Here is a 16233-nt window from a genome sequence, read left to right on the forward strand (position 1 = left end):
GCCTTTTAACCAAGTTACTTGCTTTTTTATAAACAAACAACCCCCACACCCTTCTGATTCTCTAACTAGTATCATGTAAAATCATATAAACACAACAATGTGCTTAATTTTTGGCTTTCTTGTCTCTACACTCAGTGTGCTATTTTAATATTTATATCCATGCATTGCTTAAAATAAAAACTTAAAGCAGTTCCTGAATTTTTAATGACTAGTATCTTTTCAGAATCCTTACTCAGTGTATGCATTGCTCAGAGTAGTTGCTTGCTATGATTTAACTTTTATATAGCATCAGGAAAAAAAAAATGTACTTTATCCCTCTCAGTATGTGTCCCTTCCTACCCACAGGATGTCCTTACTGTTCACTATCATCTGATACCATCACCATCAAAAAGTAAAAATGGCAGCAAAGACAAAGAAAGAGAACAGGAAAAAGAAAAAGATGTAAAAGAAGAATTTGCTGAAGCTTTAAGAGATCTAAAAATACAGTGGATGACCAAGTATGTCTGCTGTCATGACTACGCAAGCTTGAAGCAGCTGTACAAAAAAATAGCCAGAATCTGTGCTTTCATGCTATGTCCTCCTCTCTTCTAGACTGGATACCACTGACATGTATAATGAGTTGAAAGAAGCATTTCCTAATCATCTTCCATTGTACGTTGCAAGACTTCATCAGCTGGATTCTGAAAAGGTCATTTAATACATTTTAAACTTGCTTGTCTCAATACTTCTGTGTAGCCTAAACAAATGAATCTTCCTTCCTACGTATTTGGTCTTGAAGTGACCACCAAAGTCAATACTATAAAGCAGAAGTTCCTAATTCGATTGACAGCTGCCTCCCTAACTGTGGGATTTACTTAATCCCAGAGCAAAATGAAATAGAGTATGCCTACCTAATATGTTTGCTTATCATTTACTCCTTGTTAAATTAGACACATTGTAAGTTTTCTTACTGGTTTCAGCTGTAACAATATTATTCTAAATGGTGGTTACAGAGACAACCACACATCCCATTCTACTCCTATACTGGTTTGGTAATTTCTTCTAGCAGAATTGCACAGTCACCTGAGGACAGTAACCCCTTGAAATGACACAGCTAAATCCACCATCTGTCACTGTCTTCAAAAATTAGGACCATGATTTCATAGTGCTAAATACCTTTCTTATTCTTCTTCTAGGAACGAATGAAAAGACTTGATGAAATTGTTGAAGCTGCAAATACTGTAATTTCTCATATTGATCAGACAGCATTAGCAATATATTTTGCCATGAAGACCGATCCCAGGCCTGACGCAACTACTATAAAAAAGTACCTACCCAGTAAATAATTTTCTTGCATCCTATTTCTGTAATTTATGTACTTCGTCTCTGCTTATAAGAAATGGAATGACTATAACCTTGTTGAATAACTTGTGCTATTTTTAGGGGTTCAGGTAATTTCAAATTTGACTGCAAAATTATTTTGTTCTTTTATATCTCTAGAATGCAGGAACACTGAAACCTGCACATTTTTACTTAGAAATAGTAAATAAACAAGCATGCTTTCAGGATTTAAATGTGTGAGGAAAATGCAGTTTTGTATAAAGATCAAGCCTGATACAAGTTTAAGCTACTTTGTATCAAGATTAATCTCAGATCCCAGGGACCACTAGAACCTCAATCTAGAGGTATGTGTTTTGAATGCTACCTGCCTTTTCATAATACCTTGCAACCTTTTGGATCTGTATTTGAAAAAAAAATTGACAGCAGTCTAAGAAGTGACCGCTTTCATTTGTGAAAAGCATGGCAACTATACTTCAGAGTATTTTTGAGGCCCGTTGTTCAGGCTTAGATTGTTCCTGTGAATTACCAGTATATATACTTAGGAAGACAGTATTTTGACAGTCACCTTAGTCTGGAGAATAACCAATGGATTTCAAGCACGTGATGTGATGCTGGTTTAGTCACAAATAGAGCAACAGATCTGAAAATTAGGCCCTTAAAATGGGAGACGCTTACTTGTTATTTTAGATAAAATACCAGGTTTCAGTTCTAAAACAAGGTTCTATCTATGCTGAGTATTTGTGTGTAATTCTAGAATTGCTGATATAAAAGGAAAGCTCAGATACAGTAAACTTCATTCTAATACCATTTCTTGGTAAGTTGACCCATTAGGTCATGTGGTTGAATCTAACATCTGAAATTGAACACTGAATTCAGTGGTACTTTAGATGGGTGCAATTCCTTTGAAGTTGACAGACTTGTATCTGTTTATGTTAGTGGTGGATTTGACTCTCTGTTTATAATGCCAGGAACTCTAAAGTTGTATTTCTAAATGCTGGCTTACTCAGTTTTAGAATCCTGAGTTGCCCTTGCCTCATCAAAGGCATTTCAGACTTAGAAGAATGATTGAGCTTGTTTAATGCATAGTGTCTCTAATTTTTTTACAGTTAGTTTATTTAAGTAGCTGTGCTTTAATATTTTTTTTGTGCTGATTTTCATTTTATGTGTACTAACTGCTGCAGACATTTTAGCTTAAGCTCACTACAGCACTGATTCTGTTCTTAATGAGGTATCTGCAAAAAGACCTAATATTTTACGTACTGTTTTCTTCTAGTGAAATGGAAAAACAGAAGACTACTTTAGTGGATGCACTTTGTCGAAAAGGAAGTGCGCTGGCTGACCAGCTTCTTCATCTGCAGGCCCAAGAAGGGGCTGCTTCCAGTGATGCAGAAGGCAAAGATGAGGATCATGAGAGCTGCTCTGAAGCTTTGACAGAGACATTCTGGGAAACAACAAAATGGACTGATCTTTTTGACAGCAAGGTAAGAGAGCAAAGCAGGATTTTTGGATTTTGCATGTTGGGTTTTTCAATGGCTTCTTCTGGAATTATGCACCGCCTTTGTGTGCACAGCCTCATACATTCCTCCCTTGTACTTTTTCATGCTGTCCCGTATATTGTGTTTCCTTAATGACCTTTTTCCACAGAGGTTTTGCCAAGCCTGTCTAATCCATGGTAAGCCCATCCCCATGCATGTGAACATAGAGGTTAAGGGAAGGGTGTAGAAAAGTACCCGACTTCCATGAAAATGCTACTTGCTTTGTTGAATTGCTTCTTTCTGTACCTTTCAGGGAATATTTTTGATTAACCCCTGCGCTGTTCTAGCTGTACACACACAGAAGTGTGCAGCAGCCCTGCTCTGTTCAGTCCTGCATTCTGTAGCCTCTTCTACACTATGGACAAGAGAAGTTTTATGTTTTGCTGTCAGTAATGTTTGTAGAGGTAAAGGAGAAACCCTTGGGAAAAAAAATACACTTACGTATTTATTAGTACAGATTTCCCTGTCATTTCAGGGTTCCTAATCCTGAGATTTTAAATTTTTGTCTGCTTCATTCAGGACAGCTATTCCAGAAGAATAAAACAATCCATTGTATGTGATTACTTATGTAGCTTTTAATTTACAGAGTTTATTACTTTTTACATTTAACTGTTGAATTATTGAGAATTAATTAGTTTCTGTACTTAACTCTAACATATGGGTCTGTTTTAGTTGAAGGTGAAGTGACCAGTATGTTTGTTTATAAATCAGTTAAATTGCCAAAGCACTTCATATAGTTACAAACAAAGAAATTTGAAATTAAGAAAACCTGTTTCATTTCCTTGGCAGTAAATAATCTTCCCAGTAAGAACTTGTGCTTTAGCTGGAGGCTTGAACAAAAAAGTTGATGGTAGTTACCCTCACTTCTCAGCATATCTCTTCTAATCTTTACCCAATTATAATATCATGTGGTAGCAGATTTTGCGCTTTAATCGTGTCATCAGGCACATGATTTTCTTGCTGTCTGTTTGTAAATACAGTACTGCAGTACTGTGTTCCAGTATAGTGACCCTCTGGTTTGATTGTTTTTTTTTTTTTTTTTTTTTTTTTAAGCTCACAAGTATCATTTCAGTGGAAAACCAGCCAACATAGACATCTTGTTGGAAGTTTATCACTTTGTTACAGGTTGTTTTTCTTCTAAGACTGATACTGGTTCCTGGCACTCCTGAGCTGTGGGCTCTGGGGCTGGAATGAGTAACTGATTTGAATTGCACAGGTCAGGGATTGAACCTGTCTCTTTGGTTGCCTTAACCATGGATTTGTCTAAGTGCGTATTCGTTTTTTTTCTCTGAAAATTGATGTCTCCGTGTAATTGAATTGGTACTGAAAAGACTACAAAACTTTTTAGGACTTTATAGTATTTCACATGGGTATAACTTCCATCCTGTTTACGCAGTATGTTTGCCTGCTTTTTCCTCTTGGTTTTACTAGTCAAATTGAAATATAAAATGGTTGACTGTCATGAGCCCTACACAGTCACTTTCTCTCTCCCCTGCAGCAGGAAGGAGAACTGGAAACATAAAACTGTCTTTATCTCGACCCATGAGTTGTCTCAATGTAATAGGTAAAGTAAAACCTGCATGCACAAGCAAAGCAAAAGCAGGGAGTTCATTCACTACTTCCCATTGGCAGGCAGAAGTTCAGCTATCTCCAGGACAGCAGGGTCCACCACATGTAACAGTTCCTTGGAAGTAGCTCTACCTTAACTCCGAACATCCCCTCTTCCTCCTTCCACATTTCTTTTATTGCTGAACATGATGTCTCATGGAATATCCCTTTGGTGCTGGGTGCATCCCTTCCCAACAATTTGTGCAGCCCTAGCCTGTTCACTAGCGGAGTGAGGAGCAGAAAAGGCCTTCACTCTGTGCAAGCACTGCTCAGCAACAGCTAAAATATCCCTTTGTGTGATCAACACTGTTTTCATTGCAAATCCAAAACATAGCCCCATACAAGCACAAATACCAGCACAAATGTCTTGCTTATTTTAACTTGAGCTTCATCTGCTTCCAGATTGCCAATACCAGACCTCCATCAGCCACAGATCTGTTCTCCATGCCTATTTAATTACGTGAGGCTGTCAGATCAAAAGGGAATGCTAATAAGCTTTCTGCTGTTGTTAGCAGTACAGGCCATATGTGACCACACAGAAACAAGGCTCTGCTATCAGTTTTAGCACCTCACCTCTCCCATGGTATTGTTCAGTAATTCTAATCCCAGCAGTACCTAACTAAAAAACAAAAAAGTTTGAAAGGAAAGAAATACATGCTGCTACTTAAAGCTTTCATGTGATTAATGGAGCTGAGACTTTAGTTGTTCATTTTTATACTTCGAGGTTTTCTTCTTCTGGAAACTTTTTGAAAGGGATGAGGAGTGAGAATCATGTGGCTTGGGCAGTAATGGCTTTGAGAATTTTGCTTTGAAAGGAGGTGATAGAGCACTGTAATGATTTTTTGCTGATAGCAGATTTGTGGGGAAGAAAACTTTCATTTTTCCTTTATTGCTTCCTAGAGGTTTCACGCTTGCTGCTATTCATATTTTTTCATTTCCTTTACTAATAGATGTCATGTCCATCTAGTAGTTTTCTTAGGAGCTGGCTGTAATAACGATAGAAATGTTTTCTGCCCTACATGATGGTCTAGTGGGATGTTTTAAATATCCGCAGTGGCCATTTGTCATCTTCCTTTGCAGCTTCTTCTGTCTTTTTGGAAGAAACAGTCGTATAAACCTTCACCTTGGTGTTACATGCAACATGCTGTTGTATTTCTGGAGTATTTTGCTATTTTAAAAACAAATTGAATAGCTTAGTGCAAGTAACTTTATTTCAGACTGTTAGAGGAAAATTTGGAATTCCCCCATTTAAGGGAAACCAGACTGTTCATGTAGTTTGCTTCCTTTGAGATGGGAAGTTTAATGAACAGTGTAATGTTTAAGGCTTCAAAACAGATTCTGTCTAAGAAATGAGTATTTTTGCTAGGGTAAGGGTAAAAGTTTCTCAGTCCAGCTGACTTGGTTGTGCTTGGCAAAATTCACCTTGGTAGGAAATAAATTATGGCTTTAACAGCCTTTCTGTGATGCCACTCTGGACTGACTTAGGCTGGACTGATAAAATGAAGTGTTGTGACATGGCTTTATCACCTAACCTTGCATGACTCACTTGCCTTTTGGGGGAATAGAAGAGATTTGGAAGGAGGAAGGGTAGAGTGGAGTAGTGATGCAGGATCTGGGATAGACCTTGTGTGAATGTCCTTCAAATGAGTCCTGAAGAGGCAGACAACTTATTCTAAAGCATGATGTTGGAAGCAAAAATGTGGAGGTCTTCCTGTATATGAACATGGTTTTGTGGCATTGGCACTTGAAAGATGGAGCAACTGGTTGAGAAAAGATGGAAATAAGGCACTTGAATACTGCACTGATCATTCAAGTATATATGGCTTTAGACAGAAACATCAAGGTTTTTTACCTCTAAGTTTTCTGTAAGTCTCAGATCATCCAGATGTCAGTAATTAAAAGGTGAAGTAAATTTTTGAAGACAGAGACCATGTTTTCTTCTATGTTGTTTTCAAAGATGAATCAGGAACTCCATCACTTCTCTGTGCATTTCTGCCCACCATCTAGTAAAACAAGTACTATCACTTGTTTCACCTCTCTTCTGCAGACGTAGTACCTGTGTTGCCACAGGGCATTTGTTAGTTCTTTTGAATTGCCAGTTTTCCATTGAAATATCATGCTTGTCCCCATACTGCAGCAGGTATGTAGGAAAGCTGGTGCTGACCTTTGATAGTGATTGCATTTGTTCCCATTTTCAGCTATTCTAATTAGATCACTTGTCTCTGAAGATTTATTTTGAGTGAAACATGAAAGAAAACATTTATGTCTCCTGCATACACTAAAGTGGTTCAGATAAACTCCACTTGAGACAGCTTTATGCAGCAAGTATTTGTCTGATTATGCTAACACATTTGTGATAGTGCTTTAGGGGTTTTAGTAATGGAACATAAGATGTGCAATTTTTCTTATACCCGGAACATAGCTTTAAAATCTGTAGGCCCAAATCCCCAGGCTTAAACGGAACTGCTGCAGGAGAGTAGTAGGATATTGCCTGTTTGTTACTGGGAATGTCTCATCTGTAGAATTTAATGCCCTTCAACCTTTAAATTAACTGAAAAGCAAAAAGTCACATCTAAAACTACGTTTAAAAAACAAATGAAAGGCCTGAACCTTTCTATCTTGTCTATTAAACATCTTTGGCTGGATTGTTTTCCATGTTGCTGTTTGCACTGTCAGATGCAGCTGTCTTTTCCAGCTGATTGTATTCAGTCACTGCCAGAATTTTGTTGAATACTTGATTTCCTTAACTCCTCTCCCTCTCTTGAAAATATGATGAGTCAACTTTTTATATGAATATTGCTTTTATTTATAGTAGTCTAGTTGATAGAGCAGAGAGAAGCCAACAACTGTAGCTGAGAAACCTTAGTTTATTATCATAAATGTATTAAACCTGAAAAAAATAATTTCCTGTTACTAGTATTTTAATTATTTATAAATGTAGATATATTTTGATCAACTATTGTATAATCAGTTACTTTATTATTTCAAGTCTTTTTTTCTTCTCAATAGGTAACAGTATTGGGATACTAGAAAAGTTTAATTAGATAGTTTAGTGTTGCTGGATTCAAAAAGTGGTTTCAGGCTTCTGAATACTTTGGCCCTGCAAATGGCAAATGTCTGAGGACAGATGGTTTCAGCATTTTACTGACCTAACTAAGCATCTTTCTGTAGCCAATGGCAAGTTAAGCAGCTATGTAGGACATGGACATCCAACCTCTTCCATGGGTCTGGCTCTTCACACACTTAGCACTGCAGACCATTGCCTTGGGCAATAAAATATCCATCAGTGATTCCCACCGCCTTGCCAGTATCCTCTAAGTATGCATTGCCTTTTCTTACAACCCTTTGTTTATCGCTCTTTGGCCAATTTCTGGGCCATGTCACTTGTCCTGTAAAAGCTAGTCTTAATTATATTTATTGAAATTATGAAATAACACCAAATACTTAGAATTCATTCCTGTTCTTTCATCTAGCAACTGCTTTTAGATACTGCAGACTGTTTTACTTGCTGTTATTATACATTCAAATAGCAGCTGTTTTCTTGGTTACATCTTAATAGCACTCCAGTTTACATTTTGTTTACATGTATCAAGGAATTACAGTCTTCACTTCTGTGATCTTTTAAAGCTTGCAATATTTTAATTTAAGGCTTAATTTGACCAATATGTGTATAAGATATAAAGCATTATTTCTTACCTCACATATTTTGTTTGTAAACCTATTCTGATATTAAGAATCTCATGCATTATTCTTAACTTCTGAAGTGCTAATGAACCTTTAGTATTTTTACTTAACTTGTATGCAGTGGATTGGGTTGGTTTTTTTTTTTTCCAAGCACTAAAACAGAAATTACTGTCTTTTATCAAGTGCTTTTGGAGCATTGTTTTCAAACTTTTGGTCCAGCAGAGAACTTTTCTCTCATTTAGAAATACCCAAACTTTTATTCGGCCAGAGCAAGGGTGTTTCGTAAAATGCTTTGTTTTCTTGCCACAAAAACTCTAGGAAGCCCTGTTACGAAAGAAATGCTGTCAAGTGGCTTTCCTCCTGCCTTTATCACTGATGTTCAATAACCATTCAAAACTTACAGGGTCAGGTAAGAGATTTCTTAATAGAGCAGTGACATTATTTCTGGATAGCCTCCAATATGTTATATTTGCTGAGAGCTCAGATGCATTTTTCATTTTACTTTTTATTTGTTATGTTTTTGTTTTGTGGTTCTATCATCTTTTATAGAAGGGAATTAATGTTTTCTTTATAAGCTTAGTTTAACAAACTAAAGCTGCTTATGGATCCACTGAGCAGTTATTCAAAAGTGTTTGCTAATGTGTTTTGCTTTAAGAAAATATCCAAAATAATTGGATGGAGAATGCAGCATGCAAAGTATTTTTCCAATAGCAGCATTTGGAAAATCTCTATGTGAATGGTGCTGTATACTCATTGTTGCATATGTGTGTGTTTTAAGCTATGACACCTTAAGTATGAACACCTCAACACAAGAAAAAAAGTACTTGAAGACATAAGAAATAGCAACTCAAAGTGCTTGGCATATACTTTAGAGCTTCAGAATTACATCTTTATTTGCTTGATAATTAGTAAATTATTTCTGGTTTTGTTTTGTTTTTTTGTTAGCTCCATTTGATCCTGCAAAGCCTTGTGCGTGTGATTGACATTCAGTGGCAGTGTTCAGGCAGATAAAATTAGGCAGGTTCTTCAGTCCTTGCGGGATTCAGATCTCAGATTCCTTTATGGTTTAGGTTCTTATGATAGTTATTTTTTTTTTCTTTGCTTTAATGCAAAATACTTATTTCTGAACATCCTTGAAGCGTGTTTGTTAGCTTTTCTTAAAGGGATATTTTAAGTGGGCATTGGGAAAATGTAACTTTTGTTTGAAATGATATAAAGAGTGAGGGGAAATGAATAACGAACTAATACGAGATTTCATAAACTTTGCCAGCAACAGAAAGACCACCATGTTAACCAACTTTACTGGTATGTCGCTCTTCAGTAAAAAAAAAAAGAAACCCTTTATTTACTATGAGTGTTTGTCCTGGTTTCGGACAGTGGAACATTGATAGTGTTCCAAAGGGAATATATGAAACCATGTCTTGATTGCACTAATTCTTAGTGCTGTGACTGGTGAAGTGGTATGAACTACCTTGCAACACCCTGAACACTGTCAATGCTTGGGTGTTAAGAACCTGATTTATTTTACATTAGGTCTTAAATAGATACATTTATTTGCACGTGTTAATTATAGTATTGATGAATATTGTAAGCTGTCTCTAGAATTAATGTTATCAAAAGAAAGCTTTTTATAATATCTTCTTAATAAATTACCAGTAGCGAGGAGCTGACCCCAGACTTGAGGCTTGTCTCCATGCTTACTTGTTTTCATTGCTTGTTTATAATTATGTGCATTTCTCTGTGTGTGTGTGTGTGTGTGTATCATTCACTATGTATGTTCATACTTGTTTCTACAGTAAGTTTGTGACTTACTAGGAATCCAACTTCTCAGCTGGGTCTGTTTCTGTGGGTCAAAGATATACCTGCCTGGTTCTTGATATTTATTTTTTTTTCTTTAATACCATACAATTGCATCTAGAGAATGAAAATCCAAAGAAGGTAGAAATGTAATGAATAAAGAATTAGAATAGGGACATCTGTGTTACATAAGATGTTCTGAAGTCAAATATGTTCATGAAGTCAGAAATAGTCTCTAGAAAGTTCATGTTTATTACTCCTGTGAATTGTCCGTTTTACTGGAAAAAAAAGAAATGCAAACTATCTTGTGTAAGTGTTGTACTTTGTTTAAATCACTTCTGCTACCTGAACAGAATCTGCTATTACTTTTTAAGCCTGGTAAGATTAAAATATTGAAGTATCTGATTTATTTTTGTTTTCACATTGTAGGTTTTGACTTTTGCCTATAAGCATGCATTGGTAAATAAAATGTATGGGAGAGGTCTCAAGTTTGCCACAAAGCTTGCGGAAGAGAAGCCAACAAAGGACAACTTGAAAAACTGCATCCAGGTAAGGTATTTGGTAAAGGAATGCATTGTACTTATGCTACGTAAGCTTTTTAAAGTAAGATACAGGTCTTTCTGAATTTTTGGTACACTGTAGAACTCACTAAATACAGCTTTAAATTTTAACTTTATCCAGGCTTTAGTGGCTTGGCCTCCATTTTTAATAGCGATTTCTTCTTTCTTTTTCTGGAATAGCTACTTTGTGAGTAACTGTCATTTTTAGCAATTTACATTCTCAAACCTGCTTTGGGGCGTAAAGGACAGCAGAGACAACTTAGCCAAAGATTTTCTGCATGTTTAAAATCCCATTATGTTGCTGTTTAACCACTGTTATTTTTACTACTATTAATCACAATTATTGCTAGTAGAACATAGGTAGAGAAATAATGGGAATTAGTGTAACTCTTGGGACAAAATTTTTGTGTGTTGAGTTGAAAGACTGTAGATCATATAAAATGGTTTTTGCCTTTCAGGAGCAAGTAGGAGATCACCGGTTCTCCAGCCTGTTAGCTTTCTAATAATAGATGTATTTAGTAAGATGTTGATTTCAATGCAGTGCTTGATTTTTAGAAAGAGTGAGACCCTAGAGTTTCTCATTGTTTTTAATGTTTGCTTTTTTTTTTTTCTTCAGCTAATGAAGTTGCTTGGATGGACTCATTGTGCAAATTTCACTGAGAATTGGCTTCCTGTCATGTATCCACCTGATTATTGTGTATTCTAGAAAACCAACAATTGTAAACTTAAAGTGATTTTATATGGGTCAGGATATTAAAAGATAAGTTTGACTTTTTATTGGAATGCATGTTTTCATTACTGAATGCTGATTATTAAATTGTGTGTATTTATCAGTAGAGGCACCTGGGTACAGCTTAATACCGGTTAACCTAACTCCTGTCATCAGGAAGTTTCCTTATTGTGCATCCCATTGCTGGCAATGGACATGCCAGAACTGCCAATACTTAAGGATTTGGAATTAGGCTGGAAAGGCTTACTGCATGCATTTTTGGTTCTTAACTGTTACTTTTAACTTCAAACCTGCAAAAGCTCCATATTTTTTACAGTAAACTGAATTTTAACATGTTTGATCTTAATTTCGATTGTATGAAGGCCTTAAAGCTACTTCAGGAGTAGCTAATATCTTATTTATTAGACTAAAGTAATGGGACATCATTACCTGGATTGTTTGCAAGAGTTTACATATAATTTTTATTTTTTTTAAAGAAAAATTCAACCTCTCAAAATGTTACAGTGTGTAAATCGGAATTGCTGATGCATAGGTGCTCTTGTAAATCTTCATTTTGGGGTGATTTCAGGCAAACTCAAAAATCCACATGAAGCAGGGTATCAGGACAGGCTGATACGTATATAAACATGCCAGACAGTTAAATCTCAAGCAGGTATTGTAAAGCTATACGTATATGTTTAATAATGTTTAAAATGTAAACCACAGCAGAATAAATGTGCAAAGCTGAAGATCAAGAAACACCATGTGCGCTCTGATACTTTAAAAGATTATTTTATAATTAATAAAAACAAATTATAAAGCTATAAATTGCATTGGTTTCTGAAAGAGTATATAAATGAAACTTGCTGGAAGAAAACACCATACAAACAACTGAAGTTCAATGCATCCCAGAAGATCAGTGCTCTCTGTTAAAGACTTTACTAATGGTTGCTACTAATACTGTTCCTTCAGTGGAGTGAAATTGGTCTGTTTGAACAAGTCACATGTATCAACCAGAGACAAGCTGCTTTATCATTTTTCTTGCCATTTTTTTCATAACTTAAAATGCAACACTTGGATACAATTGCAGCTTTACAAACATAAATGCACAGAAGATGCACCCTAATGCTGCAAAGCATTCCAAACTGTGACGTGCTGACACTAAATCAAACTTAGGAATAGTTTTCTCTTTAATTCTCTCTTACTGTAACTTTAAGCAGCTTGACATCTGATTCTGGAAATTCTGCTAGAATCATTGTGTTAAATATATTGCTGAGTTTTTCCAAAAATTCATAGTCTGCAGTGAATCTGAATTTATTTGCCCATAGTAATACTGTTCCTGGCTTACAAAAATACACCATTGTTGCTAGCAGATCTTCCAAAGCTGCATGATGATATACAACATCACTTGCCAGTATGAAATCATAATGGCAAATGGATAGAGGAAAGTCTTCATTGAGGCCTTCTCCCCATACCAGTTTTCTCACTTCAGGTTTGTGCATATTCATGTTTTGTGTATTTTTTGAAATATTATATGAGAGATTTTCAAGAACTTCAGGCAAATCAGTAGCCGTAACATAAGCTCCTGAAGAAAACATGAATTTATTTCAGTTCACAGGTATGCAGTTGAACATAAACATATGTAAAACTATCTGCATAAGTTCCCCAGCTTCCCCCTCACCAATAATTAGGGTAGTTTCTTTCTTAACAAAACAGTATTTTACAGTACTTTTCATTTTTAAAAAAGCAATGACAAAGTTTACTAAAACTGTTGCTTTATTGCCTTAAAGAGACAGTGGCAGATCTAGATCATCTTTCACAAGAAACGCAAAAGGAAATATGAGTTTACTAACCTAAGATACAGGCCACAATGGAAACTAAGCCTGTTCCAGCACCAATTTCCAAAACTTTTTTGTCTTTGAGGTTGAATTGTTCTTGATTTGATTCCAGATACTGAGATAAAGCCAGTGCCTAAAACAGTTAACACATATCCATACGAGGGTAACAGGTAAGTTGCATAGAAATTCAGTAGATGTTTTTATACAGGGTTTGTTGTTTTGGTTTGTTTTTTTTATATACAATGAAAAATACTAAAGGCTGTAAAGTAAAAATGTTATATGGAAAGAATTATGATGTATCCTGGGTTTTTTATATTAAAAAATATAAACCACTTATTTTTAGGTTTGGGTTTATGGAATATGGATTTGCTACAGATTTATACACTCTGAGTCCTCTCACAGCCTGAGGTAGGCAGTGTTTAGATGAGAACCGTGCAGTCAGAACAGCACAGGAGGTTCAACAATATCTAAATTGTAATGTTCTGGTTTATTATCATAAATGTTATGGTTTATTATCACTGTGATAAAGTAGAGTCAGGCTTCAGCAGAGATTTTTTGAGAACTTTTTTTGAGAACAATTTTTTTTTTCTTTTGCAAAGGAAATATAAAAGATTTGTTATTTACCAACTCAACACTGGTCTATTGGTAATGGTATAAGCTTTAAAAATCAAAAAGCCAAACACTAAAAACCAGCACTGATGTATTGCTTATCAGACCTTTGTTAAAATCTTATCAATAGAATATTTATTGGCTTTTTATGAACAACATAAAGGAATGCCAAAGAAACTACCTTCACCCCTTTGCTTCTCTTCTTTAGAGTTGTGTTACTGTTTTAACTCTTGTGCTTTTCATAATGCAACACTGGCTACCTGTTCTGGGAAAGCTGACAGCTAATGAATCACCAGGCCACTTCGTGCAACCTCTCAATTTTCTTGGAGAGTTTTACCATCTGCATTCTGACACCTGATTAATGTGAGAACTGATGATCTGACACTTCAAAATACGATACTGTTTCACTCACCCATATGCTTTCTTTTCTCTATTATTTTGAAATTGCCATTTTCTGTGAGCTTTTTCAATAAATGTGGATCTGAAAAAATTTTGAAATCCTAATTTTCATGTCTTTATCAGTTGACCCTTGTTTCCCCCAAAGGCGGTGTTCTCAGTTCACATAAAATTCTGGTGTTAAGAGCAGGAGAAGCAAAGACTGAAGAACTGTTTGCAAGTACAGTTTTCCATTCTGTAATGGAACTGTTCCAGCCTGCTCTTTAGAAGTGTATTTAATTTTTTAACCTCCTTTATTTAATCTGTTTTCTTTTTCAGCTTCCTTTTTGTGTACTGCTGATTGTTTACTTCCCAGCAGTGAATTGAAAACAAGGAGAAAGCTGAACACTTCTTCGCAAGTTCCCTTTCTTAATTTTTTTTCAGTATCTGCATCCAATCCACAAATACTTGGGTGCCACAGTATTTTTGACATGAGCTGGCAAATTAGCATAAGGCAGAGCTTTCTCCTGAATTTTCTCACAACTTTGTTCTGCATAGGGAAACCTCTGCTGTCCAAAGTGTCCTCTAAGAAAGCTTCATTAATGTTTGCGTGCCACTGTCATGGTTTACTCCTCTTCCGTTGTGTCAGCTTTCTGGGTTCTGTGTCATGTACTTACCCCTGGCCATACCACAGCTCCAAAATGTTCTATGGACTCCTGAATGACGATCTGGTGGCCAACATACGTGTAGTGCTCTTTATCGAAGTAGTGCGAAATCCGAGGAGCCCAGCTCTGTAGTATTTTAAGAGTTACTGGTGAATCTGTGAGAGAAAAGATGAAATCTGTATTGTTACATGCAGGTGTTGGTATGGAGCTTGTTAAATATAAAAAAATACATAGGCACATGGGCTAGGAAACCTGTTGGGCCATTGGCCTTGAGACTGGTTGTTATCCAGAAGTTGATGGTCTATCTGGCCAGGGACTGAAAGGAGAAATGGTCATTTCCTGCCATTCTGAGTGTTTGTATGGGCAATTTACAGATAGAAATGAAGCTTTTAGAAAAGATACTGATTCAAATGCATAAATCTGCTAATAACCACTAAAAGACTTTCAGGGCTAAATTAGCCTGTATTTTTGGGGTGTTCATACTATGCCAGAGTATGCCGTGCAGGGGGTTGTACTTGTAGTTTTCATCTAGAACATGAAATTTCTTTTGTAAAAAGGAGTTAGGATTTTCCTCTTACATTGGGGGGGGGGGGGAGGGAGCTCCTTTTTGTGGTTATTTATTCTTCCATAAAAGAAGGGCTGTAAGATACTCCAAGGATACATCGACATATACAGTGTTGCTCAGCAAGTCAGTATTACAGTAATGCTATCCTGTCTTATTGCACCAAGTAGGCTTGTAGGTGAGATTTTTCAGGAGAGCCCTGCTGAACTGCTCTGTCTGATCTCGGTGAAAACAAAGACATGGTTCTGAATGACTGTGCTGTTGGTGGAAGCACAGATGATTAACTTCAAAGAAACATTTAGCTCTGGCTTGCACAGGTTTTACTTGACACCTGCCTGGAATCCCTAGTAGATGTTTGAGCAGTTTAGCCTGTTGAAATGTGTAATACCACAGCTTCAACAGTGACAGCCCAATTAATGCATATTATAATGATATCTGTGTAATTGAGAAGTAATTCTCAGATGTCTAAATAAAATCCGGAGGCCTTTTTAAACATCCGTCTTAATTATGGAGATACTCCTTTTTGTGATTTGGTCTGATAATAAATACAAATGTAAGGGCAAATGGTGGGAAAAATTATAAGAGATCAAAAGGAAGATTGACATGGTGACCTCTGAAAAGAGAATAATTAAATATGAAATGCTAGCATGTTATAGCAATTGCAATATTTAAATTGGATTAAACCTGATTCGGATTCTGCTGTTGATGATGCATGGTTGGAGCTGCAAGTGCAGTTTTCAGAACCATACTGTTCTTCGCAAGTTTCTTCTTCGTCAGTTGGGCAGTCCATTACTCTTTGAATTTTGTTGGGGAATGGTGGCTGCTGTGCAGATATCATGTCAAAAAAGCTGAAATGGAAGGGAGAAAACAATGTGAGAGCTTGCAGCCACTCTCTTTTTACGATGTATAACTAGAAGCAGACAGTGCTTCGGGTGGGCTTTGCTTTGGGGCTTTTTCAATGATGGGAGGAA

The 16233-nt window shown here is 36.3% G+C and overlaps 2 protein-coding genes across 4 annotated transcripts in view; one reads left to right on the plus strand and one right to left on the minus strand.

Moving 5' to 3' along the window:
* The window catches only part of TPP2 (tripeptidyl peptidase 2), a 53128-nt gene extending 41087 nt beyond the window's left edge, over window positions 1-12041 (plus strand). For 2 of the 3 annotated variants that reach the window (XM_057400329.1, XM_057400330.1), the window contains 6 exons: window positions 346-497; window positions 592-688; window positions 1176-1306; window positions 2594-2801; window positions 10374-10493; window positions 11121-12041. In XM_057400329.1, coding sequence (XP_057256312.1) covers window positions 346-497; window positions 592-688; window positions 1176-1306; window positions 2594-2801; window positions 10374-10493; window positions 11121-11210 — 798 coding nt within the window. In that variant the 3' untranslated portion in view covers window positions 11211-12041. Of the gene's footprint in view, window positions 1-345; window positions 498-591; window positions 689-1175; window positions 1318-2593; window positions 2802-10373; window positions 10494-11120 lie in introns of those variants that run through there. The other variant, XM_057400331.1, reaches the window with a different exon arrangement.
* A 279-nt stretch (window positions 12042-12320) lies between these two features.
* LOC130594449 (protein-lysine methyltransferase METTL21C-like) lies at window positions 12321-16144 on the minus strand. Its single transcript, XM_057400339.1, has 4 exons — window positions 15947-16144; window positions 14713-14855; window positions 13067-13184; window positions 12321-12798 (listed from the first exon to the last, which is right to left on the minus strand). The coding sequence occupies exons 1-4, from the start codon at window positions 16098-16100 to the stop codon at window positions 12404-12406; spliced, it is 810 nt and encodes a 269-aa protein (XP_057256322.1). The 5' UTR covers window positions 16101-16144; the 3' UTR covers window positions 12321-12403.
* Window positions 16145-16233: the final 89 nt, after the last annotated feature.

The sequence above is a fragment of the Pezoporus wallicus genome, unplaced genomic scaffold (assembly GCF_028554395.1).
Source record: "Pezoporus wallicus isolate ANWC-B61680 ecotype Strahan unplaced genomic scaffold, APGP_CSIRO_Pwel_v1 contig_6846, whole genome shotgun sequence".
In the NCBI taxonomy this organism is placed as follows: Eukaryota; Metazoa; Chordata; class Aves; order Psittaciformes; family Psittacidae; genus Pezoporus; species Pezoporus wallicus.